Source organism: Momordica charantia (assembly GCF_013281855.1).
Source record: "Momordica charantia cultivar OHB3-1 chromosome 4 unlocalized genomic scaffold, Mcharantia_2.0 BLBB01000004.1, whole genome shotgun sequence".
Taxonomy (NCBI): Eukaryota; Viridiplantae; Streptophyta; class Magnoliopsida; order Cucurbitales; family Cucurbitaceae; genus Momordica; species Momordica charantia.
Window position 1 is genome coordinate 712,901 of NW_028275162.1, and position 16,305 is coordinate 729,205.

Sequence of the window (16,305 nt, forward strand, 5' to 3'; positions counted from 1 at the left end):
TTGAGGGATAATTGATTTTGACTCTCTTTCTTACAATGCAAAAACTTGTCCAAATATTCCTTCATGGTGGTCACCGACATTAAAAATTAATTTTTATATATTTTCCAACATCAAATGTTGTAGGATTAAACCATAGTTGAACCGTGGATATAAAAGAAAGAAAGAAAAAAAAAACATACCCAAATGTTCCTAAAACAAAAGTCAGTGTGGATCGTGTTCTTCATTTTTTACTCGAATCAAATGGACGATTCCAACCACAAGATAAAGTACCAATGATATAGAAATGAAAAGATTTGGGAAATACAAATTTCAATATAAAAAAGCAATTTTTATTGGGAAAACAAACCTTTCCGTCGTCTTTCAGGTCTTTGCTTTGTGCAAAAGTCATATAAGATAAGCCGCTGTTATACTCCTTGACCCGATTGCTTCGCTGTACAATTCAATTTTGTCCAATCCCTCGAATAAAATAAACATAAAGTGTCAAGAATCTGGAACAAACATAAACCAATTGAAAACAATCACACAACTCTCAGCATCTTCTTCTCTAATCTTGAGCAGAAGGATTCGATCACCGCCAAGGGAGAAATTACCAACAAGATGTGCTGCGATGGCGATTGTCGCCCACTGGGCTTCCTGCTTGGCTTGCCTTTTGCTTTCCTTTCTCTTCTCCTCTCCATCGTCGGCGTACTTGTCTGGATTGTCGGGTAAATTTCTCCAAAACCCACAAAATTTTGGCTTCTGGGTGTTCGTAATTCGGGTTTTTCCCCCTCCCAAATCCGTTCTACTTTTCATTTATTAATCGATTCGTGAGTCGTAACTGTTTTCTCTTTGGAATTTTGTGCGCAGATTGATGCTTACTTGCATATGTCCCTGTTGTTTGTGCTTGACGGTGATAGTGGAGCTCGCCTTGGAGCTGATCAAAGCCCCGATTCACGTCATGGAGTGGTTCACTTCCCAAATTCCATGTTGATTGTTCATATTTTTCGACGAGGAAAGTGGTGAAGCATTATAGTTTGTAATTAATTATCTTGTTTCTGTAAAATTTGCATCTGATATGAACACTTAGTATGGGTTTTCCCCGTCGCTGATTGATTCTGTTCGTCTTTTCATGAATTTTTTTTGTTAGTCTCAGTGAAATAGGCTTCCACTCGATTGTTTACTGCCTTATGAATAAATCAATATAGAATCGGAGTTCTCTCTTTTACATAATCTCTGGATGCAAATTTTATTCCCAATAAGTTGGTTTTCTGATTTCTGAGGCAACTAGAACAGAAATCTATGTATACATTGTATTTTTTTTCCACTCCAAAAGGGCAGAAACAGTGCTTAACGCTTATCATCATCATCATCTTTCTCATGGTCTTCAAGCTTCCAAAAGCCATCAACTTGTTGTACCATTCCTTTGTTTTGGGCACACCACCATGAGGAAGGCACCAGATACTCATCCTTGAGAGCATCCAAAAATTTGTTCACTCGTGCTATGTCCCTCTTCACTTCCAAACGAAAACCACCTTTGTTTCCCTGTGTTCCTGCCACCCCATGAAGATAAACCTCTAAAGAATGCCAGCTCTTGAAGTCTCCAGGGCTCTTCAAGTATTTCGACTTTCGGGTGTCGATTACCAGCTCCTCTCCGACATCCACGTAACCCAACAGAGGGTAATCTGGTACTACGTCGGCTGTGTTCCGAGTTCGCAGGAGATGAAGACTCTTCATGGAATTACAGCACTTTCTGAAGTTATAGTCTCCTACATGTGGACTGGCAAACAAGAAAGCTGTAACAAGGCAGAGTTTCTGGGGTTGTTTTTTCAGCTTATTTATCCCATTTGCAATAATGTCTGCTGCATTCAGGGTTCCAAGGGCAGCACCTAAACTGTGTCCTGTTATAGTTATACTGATCTCTTCATCTTGATATTCTTCCACTAGCCTCACAAGTTCAGATAGAACCTGAAAAATTAGAACATAGAATGTAGTTGGTGATATCAGTTATTGGGAAAATGATATAAATGGAAGTGTTGAAATTCACCTGATGCCTTGCGCTGTTCGGGTTATACGGTGATCGAGAATCTTTAGAAGTGTAAATGGAAAGCCAGCCTTTGTGAACCATAGAATCATTAGCTTCTCCAAATAGTCTTGAGGCAGGAACCAGAGGAAAATCAAAGTCGTTTACCCATTCCAATGCTTGTATTGTTCCTCGCCAAGCAATTACAATGTCCCTCCTTCCCAACATGCTCTTTCCCTCATCCGTTGCAACTGCGATGTACCCCATCCAATTGGACTCTTTGTTCCAAGCTTCCCTCGACAGAGACTTCACTAAAAACGCTTCTGAAACTTCAATCTCTGAAGTTGCATAGAAGAATTTGGTGATATTGAACTTGTATGGATTGGCTATGGCTAAACCAACTCTGGAGAAGAGATCCTTCCTTGCATAATGGCTGTCCCCGGCGAATTTTGACACCTTCTCCGAATTGAAACTGTCATATGTTGCCTGAGCCATATCTCCATAGTGAAGAATGCATTGCCGAAGATCGACATCCAAAGGGTCCAAGAGGTTCTTCCAGTTATCCTCCCCATTGAGCGACCTCCATCTTCTAGCTATATTACCTATCATTTTCTAAAAAATCCCACTCTCTCAAGTTGAAAATGGCTTCTTATTCTGTGTTGATTTCTGATGAATACAGATAACAATATGGCTAAAAAGTGTGTTTCGGTAGGTAATAAAAAGTTGGGCACCAAAAACGCCATGTTCCCTTTCAGATCATCATTTTCGTCATCTTTTATCAGTAGGTAGCTAACATGCTAGAATTAGGTCAGTGATTGAATTTTCATGCTCTCACCTGGAACTTGCAGATGCACATGAACTTGAAATTAGCTAAAAAGTTGTATGATCCTTCCCCTTCAGCCTTCTTTACATATGACGGTTGGCCTGTAATAATGACATCGGCAATATAAATTAACATGTGAAGTTAAATTTGTTGTTTAAATATTGACAATAACAGATGTTTGAGAAAAAAATTTCAAATTTCATGCTTCGGATTATATGTTTGATCATAGTATCCATATTCTTTTCTATGTTTGTTTCGCTAATACGATTTAAATGCATGATCATCGAGGAACTTATGCTAATTGTTTATACATTTCATAAATTCAGATACTCTCTTTAAATTCATGGATTTGTCGACTGTTTCTTGAACAATGTACCAGACTTTCCTGCCAAAAAGTTGAAGATGAATCACCCCTTTCAGCTGTTTCTTAAAAGAAAGTCAAAGATGCTGCATAGTATGATTAGTTGACTCTAAGCCTGATGAAGCAAGTAATAAATCATGCTTTTGAAGACAATTACTTAACATTTGTTGTATCTAACTCTGCACCCACCACACCAGAGACTGGAGTTAAGGAGATAAGCTTTACCTAAATCTTGATCTATTTGCTGCTGCTTGAGCAGTTGCTATTCAAGTGGTTTTAGTCAACCACTCTACTACTACTTTCTCTGAATCTCTCAAAGATAATTTGTTTCATTTTCTGATTTTGACATAATTTCTAGCACACTGAGTATTTAAAAATGACCATTATCAAAACCTTTGGTTCCAAATTTCACCTAAAAGTGACTTGCCCCACCAACATTTCTCAAGTGGGATGCAAATTCTCAAAGGGTATTCAGGCATTTTTTGACTAAAACTTGCCCACTTCTTACAAACTTCTAGTGGCTCAATATACTTGCCTCGTACTCCTGACCAACTCCCAAAATAACGTAGTTTCTCATTGCTTGTGAGAAGTAGAGGTATCAAGCAATGGACAACAGCTTCCCCATTAATCAGAGATGGAAGCTTTGCACATTTACAAGCTTGACGAGCATCATTATCCTAGTGTTATTGCTTGGTCAAGACCATGGGACCCTGAACTTTTTGACTTTTCGAAGCTCGACCTCGACCTCGACCTCGTCGGTGGCATCATCATTCAATCTCGTAGACTCTTATGTTGCAGCTAACATTCAGTTGCGGTCCAATGATTCTTCACTTCTAAGTGAGGATGATAAGCATGAGAAGAAAAGCTGCAACATCTTTGATGGCAAATGGGTTTATGATCCTAAGGCAAGTCCTCTCTATGATCAAACAAAGTGTCCATTTCTTAGTGACCAAGTTAGCTGCCGAAGGAACGGCCGACACGATTCCGACTATGAGAAGTTGAACTGGGAAGCCACTGGGTGCAAGATTCCCAGGTGAGCATAAAGATCAGCTCTTCATTTCAATCTCTCTTCTATTTCCATTTCATTTTGATCCAGCACCCATTCATTGTCGCGCCAAATCAGCTACTAATAGTGGTACTAAAGTTAATTAATACCATAAACTTTGAAGGTTTAATAGCAAAGACATGTTAGAGAAACTCAGAGGAAAGAGAGTGATCATAGTTGGGGACTCACTTAACAGAAACCAATGGGAATCTCTTGCTTGTCTTCTCTACTCTGCTTTACCTCCCTCACAGGTCCATGTTGATGTAAAAATTGGCAGCTACAAAGTCTTCAGAGCAAAGGCAGTGAGCTGAGCTTTTCCATGTACATCTTCTTGTACTTTCAGATATCATAATGTCTTTGAAGTAACGATATCTGATACAAACCTCAGGATTACAACTGTTCTGTGGAGTTTTTCTGGAGCCCGTTTCTGGTGGAACTAAAAGTCGACCAGGAAAATGGTGCCAGAATACTGAAGCTTGACAAACTCTCGGCTATGTCGCATAAGTGGCGTGGTGCACATATTATGGTGTTCAACACTGGTCATTGGTGGGTGCATCAGGGGAAGTTACAGGCGTAAGTACTTTTGAAAATTATGTTACATAATAAGAGCGCACACTAATATGACTTACTTGAGCAATCAGAGCTCAAGTATTTAAGCTTTTGATATTGAACAGATTTCATCTCTGAGAAACCAAGAAGTAAAGTGATTCAATAATAGGTGAATTTTGCAGGTGGGACTACTTTCATTATGATGGGAAGATGGTAGAAACAATGGAGATGGAGTTGGCACTTGAGGCAGCCATGAAAACCTGGTCAAATTGGATTGATCAGAATGTGGATACCAATAAAACCATGGTTTTCTTTAGAAGTATATCACCAGAACATAAGGGGAAGCAGTGGTGCTACAATGAAACCCAACCCATCTCAGATGAGTCCTACCAAGCGATTTTCCCTGAGCCATTAATTGAAGTTGTTGAGAGAACAATACAGAGAATGAAAACCCCGGTACGGTATTTGAACATAACAAAGCTATCCCAGTATCGAAGAGATGCGCATCCATCGGTTTATGCAAAAAAGCTAGGCAAGCTATCCCTAGCAATGAAACAGAGAAAAGAAGAGATCATTGCTGATTGCAGCCATTGGTGTTTGCCTGGTTTGCCTGATACTTGGAACAGGCTCTTGTATACTAACATTGTATCAAACTTCTCCTAATAGTACTTGTGAAACCATTGTTATCCATGACTGGAGGTTGAGACTTGAGAGTGGAGATTCATCACTATGCCTCTTCACTAGTTTTAACTACTTTTCGCCAGCTTCTGTGGCCAGAAAACCTTTTGTTTTCACAATGTCAATTTCAGACAGCATTCGACTTCAAGTAAAACATATCATTGTCAATCACAATTTCAAGATCAGGACTGATTCAATCACGAAATTCTTCACATTTCCAATCAAGACTTCTAACTGATAGTTATAAAAGGCGAAAAAACTGTCTGAGATGGTAACATCCGTTCAACAAGGAGGTCCATCTGAATCTTTTTGCAAATCGAAAATTGATTTCTCTTCCTAGTAATTCCAGTGTGTTGACAAGTTTACTTCTTCAGTTCAGTGTTTGTTGCTAGAAAATTTGGTGATCTCATGGACGTACAGCCCCACTTTTCTCCACCACAATGCAGTTACACCACCTTTCATTGTATTTCTGCCAAATTTGACTCGGGCAACTGGCCCAAATATATCACTGTGACGTTGATTCCACATCAAAGCTGCCATCTTTGGAGAGACTGCAACCATGTTAAATCATCTACAAAGCAGCAATGTATTATGAGAATATCTGTCTGAAATGCCAAAAAAACAAGTTTTGACCTTTTCCGACTCCTCCACGAAGAATGTTGGCAAGAAGACACTTCTTACCTTACCACTATTAAATGAGACAACGTAAGACATAAATGCATTACTCATATTTATGATTAAGATTGAAGCTGCATGACCAAGTGTTGAAAGCTTCCCTTCACATGGGGTTGAGCAAAATTGTTCTGAAGTTCTTTTACTGAGTCAAAAATCTCACCTGAAAAGCATTGAGTACCTCTTCAGCTTGATGAAACTACCATGCAGTAGAAAAAGGCAACTTCCTAATGAAGTAACTGCCCCATCCAGCCTTATTTAGAGGTCGTTGAACCAAAATGCTTCCCATGCTGTTTAAATGACTCAAGCCCACAGCTTAGAAAAAAGGCAACTTCTTAAAATATGCTTCTGCTATAAGAGCTATTTCTAAGCAGACCTTCTTGCTTGAATTCTTTACAATTCCTACCTTTGACGTGCTATAACTCTCCCTTTTGTATTTTCAATGGGATTGCCGATCAAGACAGCTAACTTCAGTTGCCAGGATACCTCGTATAGAATCAAGACCAAGGACATTTCTTATAGACTACCTTGCCAAATGAACAATTTCGGTTGTGGGTTCTGCAGAGGAAGGCAAAAAGATTCCTACATTTTGAAGAATGTAAACTGTGAAGCTGGGCCAGGAGAGATCACAGCCATTGCTGGTCCTAGTGGGGCTGGAAAGACGACATTGTTGGACATTCTTGCAGGCATGATCCCGCTTAGCAAAGTCTGTGGCCACGTCCTCGTGAACGAAATGGAGATGAATGCGAAGCATTTTCGAAGAATCTCTGGCTACGTCATCCAAGAGGATGATCTTTTTCCTCTTCTTACAGTAGAAGAGACCCTTATGTTCAGCGCTCGTTTGAGGCTGTTTGGTGAGATCAACAAGGTCAAAGCCAGAGTGAGGGAGATAATTAAGGAGCTTGGTCTCGAGCATGTCGCTAACGTAAGAGTTGGTGATGCATCAAGCCGAGGCATTTCAGGAGGCGAAAAGCGAGGAGTTTTGATTGGGGTTGAATTGGTTCACGACCCTGCTGTTCTTTTGTTAGATGAACCAACTTCAGGACTTGATTCTACCTCGGCTCTTCAAGTAGCCTTGCTTCTAAAAGCCATGGCCACAAATCAAGGCAAAACCATTGTTCTCACCATCCACCAACCTGGCTTCCGTATTCTTGAACTTTTTGATCAAATTCTGCTGCTAGCCAAAGGGAATGTTCTTCACCAAGGCTCCCTCGACCTCCTCGAGCAGCGACTCCGACAATCAGGTCATTCCATTCCTAGACATGTAAACGTAGTCGAATTCGCCATTGAAATCACAGAAGCCCTCAAAGTCGACACCGAAGAAGAGACCGAAGTCGAAAACAACAAGAAAACAAAGCCAAATCCGGGTAATCTTGAAGAACATAGCAACAATCCCATCTTCATAAACACAATAGCTAATGAAATTCTAATCCTGAGCCAGAGATTCTGCATCAACGTATTCCGAACAAAGCAACTCTTCTTCTCAAGAACAATACAAGCAATGCTAATCGGGTTTGTACTAGGAACAATTTTCACAAACAGCCCCGATTCAAAGAACCTAAAATTACAAACCCAACTGGGATTTTTCGCCTTCACCGTCGCATTCTTAATGTCAGCCTCAACAGAAGGTCTACCAATTTACCTACAGCAGAGGAGAATTCTAATGAGAGAAACTTCAAGAGGAGCTTACAGAGTATGTTCTTACGTTATAGCAGATACCCTCGTTTTCCTGCCTTTCCTGCTAACAGTAGCTCTTCTCTACGCCATTCCAGTTTACTGGTTGGTCGGATTGAAGAGGGAAATTCTAGGGTTCCTCTATTTTTCCCTCGTCGCTTGGATCGTTGTCTTGATGGCGAATTCGGTCATCGCCTGCTTCAGCGCTCTGGTGCCCAACTTCGTAATCGGAACTTCTCTGGTTGGAACTGTTGTTGGGTCTTCGTTTCTGTTCTCTGGGTATTTCATTTCGAGAGAGGAAATCCCCAAATACTGGATTTTCATGCATTACTTGAGCTTGTTCAAGTACCCATTTGAATGCTTTGTGATAAACGAGTACGGAGGAGAGGGAGAGAAGAGGAGGTGTTTGATCAAAGAAGAGGGAATTTGCATTCTGTACGGCTACGAGTTCTTGAGGAACAGAGGTCTTAGAGAGTCACAGAAATGGAGTCATTTGGGTATTATGTTGAGCTTCGTTCTGGGTTACAGAGTGCTCTGTTTTCTCGTTCTGTGGTATAGATCTCGGACGGCAAGAAAATGAAGCTTTAAATTGGTTTGATTCAAGTTCATCAATGGTGTATCTTAAGAAACTTCTGCAGTTCATTCCATTCTCCATGTTTATGTATGATGAAAGACGCGAAAAAGAGAAGAATGAAACAGATACATGTTTGATATTTCTTATGAATTCCTTCATATGGGAATTTTTGACGAACAGTTCGATGCTTCAACTCTTTCGTTGGATTGTGGAGATGAAAATTTTGACGCCATCACACGTCAAGATTCGTTCTTATGGGATTTCTAAAGAACGGAGTTCCGACGGTTTTAGTTTCAGAAATTTGCCGTTTTTAAGCGAAGTATGCAAAGCTCAAAAGTTTCTAGTTCTAAGTCAATTTTATTCAAAATTTTCAAATTCCGCCGTGAGCGGTGGCAACATAACGAGCAACCTAGGTCAAACTATACTGCTGCATAAAGATAAAGATTCAATTTTTAATCTGTTGGTGATAATAATTAATATATGCTGAATGGAACCATATTCATGCTATTTGTTGATAATTTTTAAAATAATTTAATTCAATTTTAACTCTCGACTATGTTGAACAACATGAACCTAGTTTAGTGTTAATTGATATATATTCGAGATCAGAAAGAAAATTAAAAAACGATACTATTTTTCTTATTATTATTTTTTGATATCCGTGAGTATCCGAACCAACTTGCACGAACTTCGACTAATGTCACGGGACAACCGCCTAACCTTGATGTCGAAAAAGAAGTGGTAATTACTAATTCTTAAGGTAAATGACCATCATGGTAAAATGATACTATTATTTCTTACACAAATTTTATTTATTAATTATCTAATAAATTATTATTATTATCATTATTATTTGAGAATAAGATAACTTTATTACGAACTAACCAAACCCATTACAGGATGCAAAAGTGAAAGAAGCTATCTTATGGACTGCCTCGTTTGCAGATCGAGCGTGTGTGAAGGAAGAGAATCTGGGTAAATTTCTTGGCCAAAGAATAAATATCTTCAACCCACACACTTGTTTCGCAATGATTACATATTCTTCTACACTTATACGATTGAGGTACCCCTAAACACTACGGGAAGCTGCTGCTATGATTTTCCCTTGATTATTTCTACCACCAACACCTACTCTAGTTCTTGCATGGTTCTTCTTACCGACAGTGTCTACATTAAACTTAACCCAGCCTACCGGTAAAGGTGACCACAGGTTTTCAACAGAATGAGGGGGGTTTATATTGCTACCAGCACGAGGTGAACCATGACTGGTTTTGAACTCCTTCACATCGGTAAGAATCAAATCACTTATGATCTTAACATCCATAATTTATTTGTGGACTCTGACCGCATTTCGATCATTCCAGATTGCCCAAACTCGAGTTCCAACCAACTCAAAATCTGACTTACAAAGCGTCTCCATCAAATATATCAATCTTGCTTGGACAGAATTTCCAAAATAGCCTGAGGTAACAAACTGTGCCATATAGTAAAAGAATATGATCTGAAGTTTCAACATGCTTTCTACCTATTAGTCAAAACGGATTTGCATCAATCCCTTTCTTTGCTAGATTCCCCAAAGTAGACACACACTCAGTAAACCCTCTCCAAGAAGCATCTTTACTTTAGGCGGAATTTTAATTGTCCAAACAAAATTCCACCATTTTTCGTATTATTGGTAGGTTAAAAAATACATTTAGTCCATGTACTCTCACTAAAGTAACAATTTAGTCCCTAAATTTTTGTTTGTAATGATTTAGTCTCTATACTTACACTAAAGTAACAATTTAGTATCTAAACTTTAACTTGTAATGATTTAATCCTTTAGTTCAGAATTTGTAATAATTTAGTTCTTATTGTAAATTTTTTTATTATAATTAAGTGTTAAATTTTATCATATAACAATTTAATATTTCTAGTTACAAACATATTTCGTCTCTTTTTGGTTTATCTATCTATATATATAAGAAACTTAACAAAAAAAAATTTAAGGTAAGGACTAAATCGTTACCAACTTAAATTACAATGGTTAAATTGTTATATATTAAAGTTCAAGGACTAAATTGTTGCAAACTTAAGTTGAGGGACTAAAAGTGATTTTTAACCGAATTATTATTATTATTATTATTTTGAAATGAATCTGATAAGTTATAACCTAAAAAATAAACACTATTAAATGCTCATTATTCCAAGGTTGAAATCAATGTTGAATAATATATTATTTAATTTAATTTTTGAAACAATTGTATTTCTGTATTCGAACTGTAACTTTTATTTCATTTTTGTGGTATAATTGACATATGCTATACTCTGATAACTTTTTACATATTACTTTATTGATATTTTATCATTTCACGAAACGTAAAGTTGACACGTGGATGGTGGATATTTTACGCGAGACTTACGATCGTTAGAATGCGCAGCTTCAGGCCCTATTAAAACCCTGTAATCTCCACTTTGTTGCTCATCCCCACTTCTCGCTGACTCATCAATGGCGGCCGCCACATCTTTCTCCCCCGCTATCTCAGCCTCATCATCCAAAACCCTAAAGAAGGCTGCTCTCAAGCCCCCGGCTCCGGCCAGCTTAGGGTTCTTGTCGTCATCTTCTTCCATGGGATCGAAGGCTCTCAAGGCTGTTGGCGTCAGTGGTGCTAATGCCGACGGCTCGGCTCTTGGTGCTCGCATGGTGTCCGTGCCTGCGATTAAGCCCTTAACTTCGCTCGATTTTGACACATCTGTCTTCAAGAAGGAGAAAGTCAATCTCGCCGGCCACGACGAGGTTTTTAGTCTGTTGTTCATTTGTTTGTTACTGGATTATTGAGTGTTATATGGCGTTGGGGGAAGTGAGTTGAGAGTGAGTGTGAATAGGTTAACGTGCATTCATCTCCTAAGATCTGCATGCGTTTTCTTAACATATCTGGAACGTTCTGCTTTGGGGTCTTGAAGTATGGCATTTCTTGACGGAAATGTTTTTGGATTGGGAATTAGAGTTCAGTTGTACCATTTCTTATTGTTTGCCTTCGGCTTGCAGTATATTGTGAGAGGAGGTAGGGATCTTTTTCCCTTGCTGCCGGAAGCATTCAAGGGGATCAAGCAAATTGGTGTCATTGGCTGGGGTTCTCAGGTAATGTTATCTCACACGGCGTCTTTCTTCCGCAATTTTATATTTGTCATTTTTTGTTGCCTCCATATTTTGATGGTAAATAACAGTCCAATGGGTTGAGTAAATTGCTACGCTATATATATATATATATTTTTTTTTAATTTGAAATCATAAACCGCACATTTGGAAATCGTTTGTTTTACCTTAAGAGTTTATTTTTCTGTTAATACTAATAGTAAAAAATTGATGTGATATTTTACGTAATGAAGGATAAACTGGAAAACTATATTTTAAACTTTCAGCCTGCTTGCTTAGATTATCTTTGTCACGTAAGCATCTCCATTGTTATTTGCTAAAATGTTATGCGATAAAAATTAAAATGTGTAATTTCCTACGGACTAGTGGCGAGTCAACTAAGTGACAAACAGGGTACTAAAAATTTCATTTTTATAACGTAACTTTTTCAGATGTGTTAAGGAGATTATAGTTTTGAATTTTTTTGATAAATTTAGCTGATGCGTGCATCTTAATGTAGCGTGTGAGTATGGTCTAGTTCAATAAAAAAAATTTCCTGAGAAAACGAGATTATAGTATTGTTTAATTGACAGTGTTGTTGAGGTGAGCCCAGGTGCTCTCCTATGGTCTGGTGAGGTGAGACCTCAGCGCCTTGAAGGTGTCCATGGCAAACACCTTCAACGGGGCCATGCGCCATTTAGTGCCATCTCCATTAAGCAAGGCGAGTGACTTAGATGGGTACAAAGGGTTGTCTTAAAAAGGAAAAAAAGGGTTAAAGTTAGAATAATAAAAGGAAGAGTCGAAAAATGAAGAAAAAGAATGAGAATGAGAAGAAGTGACAGAATTGAAGAAGAAAGAGAAAAATAATTAGAAGAGACAGAAGAGGAAGAAGGAAAAAAAAGGGTGATGGCTGCTGCATGCAGCATTTTTTCTCCATGTTAGACAGATGACGATTCTCTTATAAATAAAAGTCTCGCAGTATTTTCCATGATTAACAGATGGCAGGAAGTTGTATTGGTGGCCAGGAGGTCGTATCTAAAGTTTTGTTTAATCTTTAGTCGTAACACTATCTTTTTTTAACCATATTAAAAAAAAAATCTCTATTATCTTTTTTCCTGAAAATCTCTACTTTTTCCTAATTATTATTTAAGTAAATTTTAATATAAATATTAAATAGTTTTGTCAATAAACTGAAGTATTTGTTTTTTACCTATACTTATTATGGATAATACTTATTTAGTATTTTATTAGGTGCATCTTGCTTCACTTAGGCGATGCCTTTTTGTCACCTCTCATCTTGAGGTGATTAGAAGACTTGCTGCCATAAGGTGCGCCTTGCGCTTTGAAAACATTGATTTTTGAGAGACATTCAGATGCATCTGAATGTAGCATGTGAATATAGCTCTAGTTCAATGAAACTTTTTCTTGAGAAAAGCATTCTGGATCTTTACTTTTTTCTCAGGAAGACAGAAATTTTTCTGAGCCTTTTTTATTGATCCTGTAGTGTACTGACCATAGTTTTATGCATGTGCATTCATTTGTTGGATCAGGGACCTGCACAGGCTCAGAATTTGAGGGACTCGCTTGCTGAAGCTAAGTCTGATATTGTGGTTAAGGTGATTTTACTTTTTCGTACATTACAATTTACTCATAAATCTATTGTACATGATTCTTCATTGGAGTGTTTATTTCCTATTGCATTGTAGGTTGTTATGTCGTATTATTGATTAATCACCTGTATAAACGTGTCTTTTCCATGTTGATTTTTGTTTATGCAGATTGGGCTGAGGAAGGGCTCCCGTTCTTTTGCAGAAGCTCGTGCAGCTGGTTTCTCTGAAGAGAATGGGACTTTGGGTGATATCTATGAAACTGTTTCGGGAAGTGATCTTGTCTTGCTTCTGATTTCTGATTCTGCACAGGTCAGTTAGTCAAATTATCTGTACTCTGTTGCTTCTGGAACTATTAGGCTGGAATCAGAGTGTCTGCGCTGGAGTTTCTATAAACTGCTTGTGATAGTAAATATAGATGTATGCTTGGTTGCCTCTATCCTTCTGATATTGAGGACATAATTCTCCCTATATATGTGTGTATCCTTCAATGTAAACTTTCAATTATGGGCAAACTGATGACAACTTTTTCATGGTATATGCATTATATTACCTACTTCTTTCCCTTATGCTTGCCTTCTTTCATGTTTTTGATAAACTGTGAAGTTCTTAATGTTGTTTTACTTTGCAGGCTGATAATTATGAAAAAATATTCTCTCACATGAAACCAAACAGCATTCTTGGGCTTTCCCATGGGTTTCTTCTTGGGCATTTGCAGTCATTGGGGCTTGATTTCCCTAAGAATTTTAGCGTGATTGCTGTTTGTCCAAAGGGGATGGGTCCATCTGTGAGGAGACTTTACGTTCAAGGAAAAGAGATAAATGGTGCAGGAATTAATTCTAGTTTTGCAGTTCACCAGGTAATCTCGCATTCTTCACTTTAAGGTGGATATTTATCAATATACTTGGTTGTTAATTACATACAGTGTACAGGATGTTGATGGTAGAGCCACAGATGTTGCGTTGGGATGGTCTGTTGCCCTTGGCTCTCCATTCACATTTGCTACGTCTCTAGAGCAAGAATACAAGAGTGACATCTTTGGCGAGCGAGGTAAACTCACTCTACTTCTTGACTTCTTGTACCAGTTAAATCTGCATAAATTCTGAATACCCAACTTCTGCTGCTGTGGTCAACAGGCATTCTACTTGGTGCTGTTCATGGAATTGTGGAGTCCTTGTTTAGAAGGTACACTGAAAATGGAATGGCTGAAGAGCTGGCTTATAAGAACACTGTTGAATCCATAACAGGGATTATATCAAAGACCATTTCCACTAAGGTTGTATCTGCTGGCTAGATTTAACTGCAGTAACATTCACACTTGCTTCTTTATTAATGGCTGTTTGTTTTTTATGTGTAGGGAATGTTGGCGGTGTACAATTCTTTCTCTCCTGATGAGAAAAAGGAATTTGAGAAAGCATATAGTGCATCATATTATCCCTGTATGGATATTCTCTACGAATGTTATGAAGATGTAGCTAGTGGAAGTGAGATTCGCAGTGTTGTGCTTGCTGGACGGCGATTTTACGTATGTTGACATTCCTTTTTTTTTTTTCATCGCAGCAATAATATCTGATGAAATCAATAGTTTGTTGTTTAAACGAGCTATTTTACATTGATCTTTTTAGTTCTAGTTGGATAATTGTCGTACTGCTTGTTATACTTCACAACCTTATCTGCTTTTTGTTGGGTTTTTTTTCACATTATAGGAAAAGGAAGGTTTACCAGCTTTCCCAATGGGGAAAATTGACCAAACCCGAATGTGGAAGGTCGGTGAACGTGTCCGCCAAGTACGTCCTGCAGGTGACCTTGGCCCGCTACATCCTTTCACTGCTGGTGTATATGTGGCATTGATGATGGCGCAGGTATGAGATTTCCCTCCTAAACCTTAAACTTTATTCCAGTGCAACTTAAGTGTTCATCAAAATAAAGCAGCTGTCTAACGCATACTTCATGTCAAACTTCTATTTCCAGATTGAGATACTGAGGAAAAAGGGACACTCTTACTCTGAAATCATCAATGAAAGCGTGATCGAATCAGTGGACTCTCTGAACCCATTCATGCATGCTCGTGGGGTTTCATTTATGGTCGACAACTGCTCCACAACCGCACGATTGGGATCACGAAAATGGGCTCCACGTTTTGATTACATTGTCACCCAACAAGCCCTGGTCGCCATCGACAACGGTTCAGCTGTTAACCAGGACCTCATCAGCAACTTCCTGTCTGACCCAGTTCATGGAGCAATTGAAACATGCGCCCAGTTGAGACCTACCGTCGACATTTCTGTTCCACCTGATGCCGATTTTGTTCGCCCAGAGCTTCGTCAGTCTGGCAACTAGAAACTGCCAACAATAGGAGGCCCTTGAATTGAGTTGGTCGATCTCGTCGAAGGAACTGCTGTATGTATCTTTGAATATGTAGCGTTATTTCGATTTTCTTCAAGGTCTAAGTTTAATATCTATGGTAAGTAGTATCAAACTTATGTTACTGAGCTGAGTAGTAGTTAATAAGTTATGTTCTAAAATTGCTGTGGTCATTTTGTTTAAGCTGTTGCTGTGTACACTTGCGGGATCACATCAGAGAACTCTCAGTTGCTACATTTATGTCATCTTAGATTTATCTTCATCATAACTTCCACTCTTGGTACCAGCTTCCCATCCTTTCCGATTCATTCATCACTTCAAAAAAATGTGCTTGGCTTGGAATTTAGGGCATTACGTGGGTTAAATCGGTTTGGTTTGGTTTTTTCATCAAATCAGCCGAACTGGTTAGTTCGGTTGAATGCAAATGGTTACTTGATTAGGTTCAGTTTCTTCCTCCTCCGTTGAGTTTAATGAGCCAAATAAAACTCAAATCCTGCAGCATTAATGGAGATAGAAACTTGGAATTGAAACCCAAGTCAATTTCAGTTGTATCACAATCAACCAGCTCTTGCTCTGACGAATATATCAATTTTCTAGCTGTTTATAAACTCAGAATATGCTTTCATGGTTGCCACGAAAATGATGAATTGGAGCTTCACTTGATGGCCCTACAAGCATGGTATTTCATAGATGTCGTAAGCATTGTTGTCCTACTACACTAACAACAGAGGAACTACGAGTAGTTCGGAGAGACAGAGAGGAGGCTCTTTCATACCCTGTGAAGTTTCACTATTGGGTGGGTAAAAGCTTTGGTCAAGGCTTTGGACTCTTCATTCATCATTCA

General features: G+C 38.6%; 4 protein-coding genes and 1 pseudogene across 5 annotated transcripts; 4 read left to right on the forward strand and 1 right to left on the reverse strand.

Moving 5' to 3' along the window:
- The first annotated feature begins 410 nt into the window (after positions 1-410).
- Positions 411-1,209, forward strand: LOC111016720 (signaling peptide TAXIMIN 1). The gene is made up of 2 exons (XM_022292203.2): positions 411-704; positions 847-1,209. The coding sequence occupies exons 1-2, from the start codon at positions 598-600 to the stop codon at positions 968-970; spliced, it is 231 nt and encodes a 76-aa protein (XP_022147895.1). The 5' UTR covers positions 411-597; the 3' UTR covers positions 971-1,209.
- Positions 1,210-1,326: 117 nt separating this feature from the next.
- On the reverse strand, positions 1,327-2,608 carry LOC111016719 (phospholipase A1-IIgamma). Its single transcript, XM_022292202.2, has 2 exons — positions 2,024-2,608; positions 1,327-1,944 (listed from the first exon to the last, which is right to left on the reverse strand). The coding sequence occupies exons 1-2, from the start codon at positions 2,606-2,608 to the stop codon at positions 1,327-1,329; spliced, it is 1,203 nt and encodes a 400-aa protein (XP_022147894.1).
- LOC111016718 (protein trichome birefringence-like 42) lies at positions 1,849-5,504 on the forward strand. Of its 2 annotated transcripts, none has more exons than XM_088123286.1 (4): positions 1,849-4,216; positions 4,353-4,530; positions 4,617-4,801; positions 4,960-5,504. In XM_088123286.1, exons 1-4 carry the CDS (start codon positions 3,789-3,791, stop codon positions 5,438-5,440), a joined length of 1,272 nt encoding a protein of 423 aa, XP_087979412.1. In that variant the 5' UTR covers positions 1,849-3,788; the 3' UTR covers positions 5,441-5,504. The 2 variants fall into 2 exon arrangements, with proteins under 2 accessions (XP_087979412.1, XP_022147893.1); XM_022292201.2 differs by having other exon boundaries at positions 4,353-4,527.
- Positions 5,505-5,780: 276 nt separating this feature from the next.
- LOC111016717 (ABC transporter G family member 10 pseudogene) lies at positions 5,781-8,854 on the forward strand (annotated as a pseudogene).
- A 1,976-nt stretch (positions 8,855-10,830) lies between these two features.
- On the forward strand, positions 10,831-15,723 carry LOC111016733 (ketol-acid reductoisomerase). Its single transcript, XM_022292229.2, has 10 exons — positions 10,831-11,151; positions 11,404-11,496; positions 13,041-13,106; positions 13,269-13,409; positions 13,729-13,956; positions 14,030-14,147; positions 14,234-14,373; positions 14,455-14,622; positions 14,804-14,959; positions 15,069-15,723. The coding sequence occupies exons 1-10, from the start codon at positions 10,864-10,866 to the stop codon at positions 15,435-15,437; spliced, it is 1,767 nt and encodes a 588-aa protein (XP_022147921.1). The 5' UTR covers positions 10,831-10,863; the 3' UTR covers positions 15,438-15,723.
- The last annotated feature ends 582 nt before the right edge of the window (positions 15,724-16,305 follow it).

Bases quoted from the DNA above. Each gene is read 5' to 3' on its own strand.
- LOC111016720 (XM_022292203.2), top strand. From the start codon at position 598: ATGTGCTGCGATGGCGATTGTCGCCCACTGGGCTTCCTGCTTGGCTTG. The intron at 705-846 runs GTAAATTTCTCC...TTTTGTGCGCAG, and splicing joins GTACTTGTCTGGATTGTCGG to ATTGATGCTTACTTGCATAT.
- LOC111016719 (XM_022292202.2), bottom strand. From the start codon at position 2,608: ATGATAGGTAATATAGCTAGAAGATGGAGGTCGCTCAATGGGGAGGAT. The intron at 1,945-2,023 runs GTGAATTTCAAC...CTAATTTTTCAG, and splicing joins CGAACAGCGCAAGGCATCAG to GTTCTATCTGAACTTGTGAG.
- LOC111016733 (XM_022292229.2), top strand. From the start codon at position 10,864: ATGGCGGCCGCCACATCTTTCTCCCCCGCTATCTCAGCCTCATCATCC. The intron at 13,107-13,268 runs GTGATTTTACTT...TTGTTTATGCAG, and splicing joins AGTCTGATATTGTGGTTAAG to ATTGGGCTGAGGAAGGGCTC. The intron at 13,410-13,728 runs GTCAGTTAGTCA...TTTACTTTGCAG, and splicing joins TGATTTCTGATTCTGCACAG to GCTGATAATTATGAAAAAAT.
- LOC111016718 (XM_088123286.1), top strand. From the start codon at position 3,789: ATGGACAACAGCTTCCCCATTAATCAGAGATGGAAGCTTTGCACATTT. The intron at 4,217-4,352 runs GTGAGCATAAAG...TAAACTTTGAAG, and splicing joins ACTGGGTGCAAGATTCCCAG to GTTTAATAGCAAAGACATGT. The intron at 4,531-4,616 runs GTGAGCTGAGCT...TACAAACCTCAG, and splicing joins AAGTCTTCAGAGCAAAGGCA to GATTACAACTGTTCTGTGGA.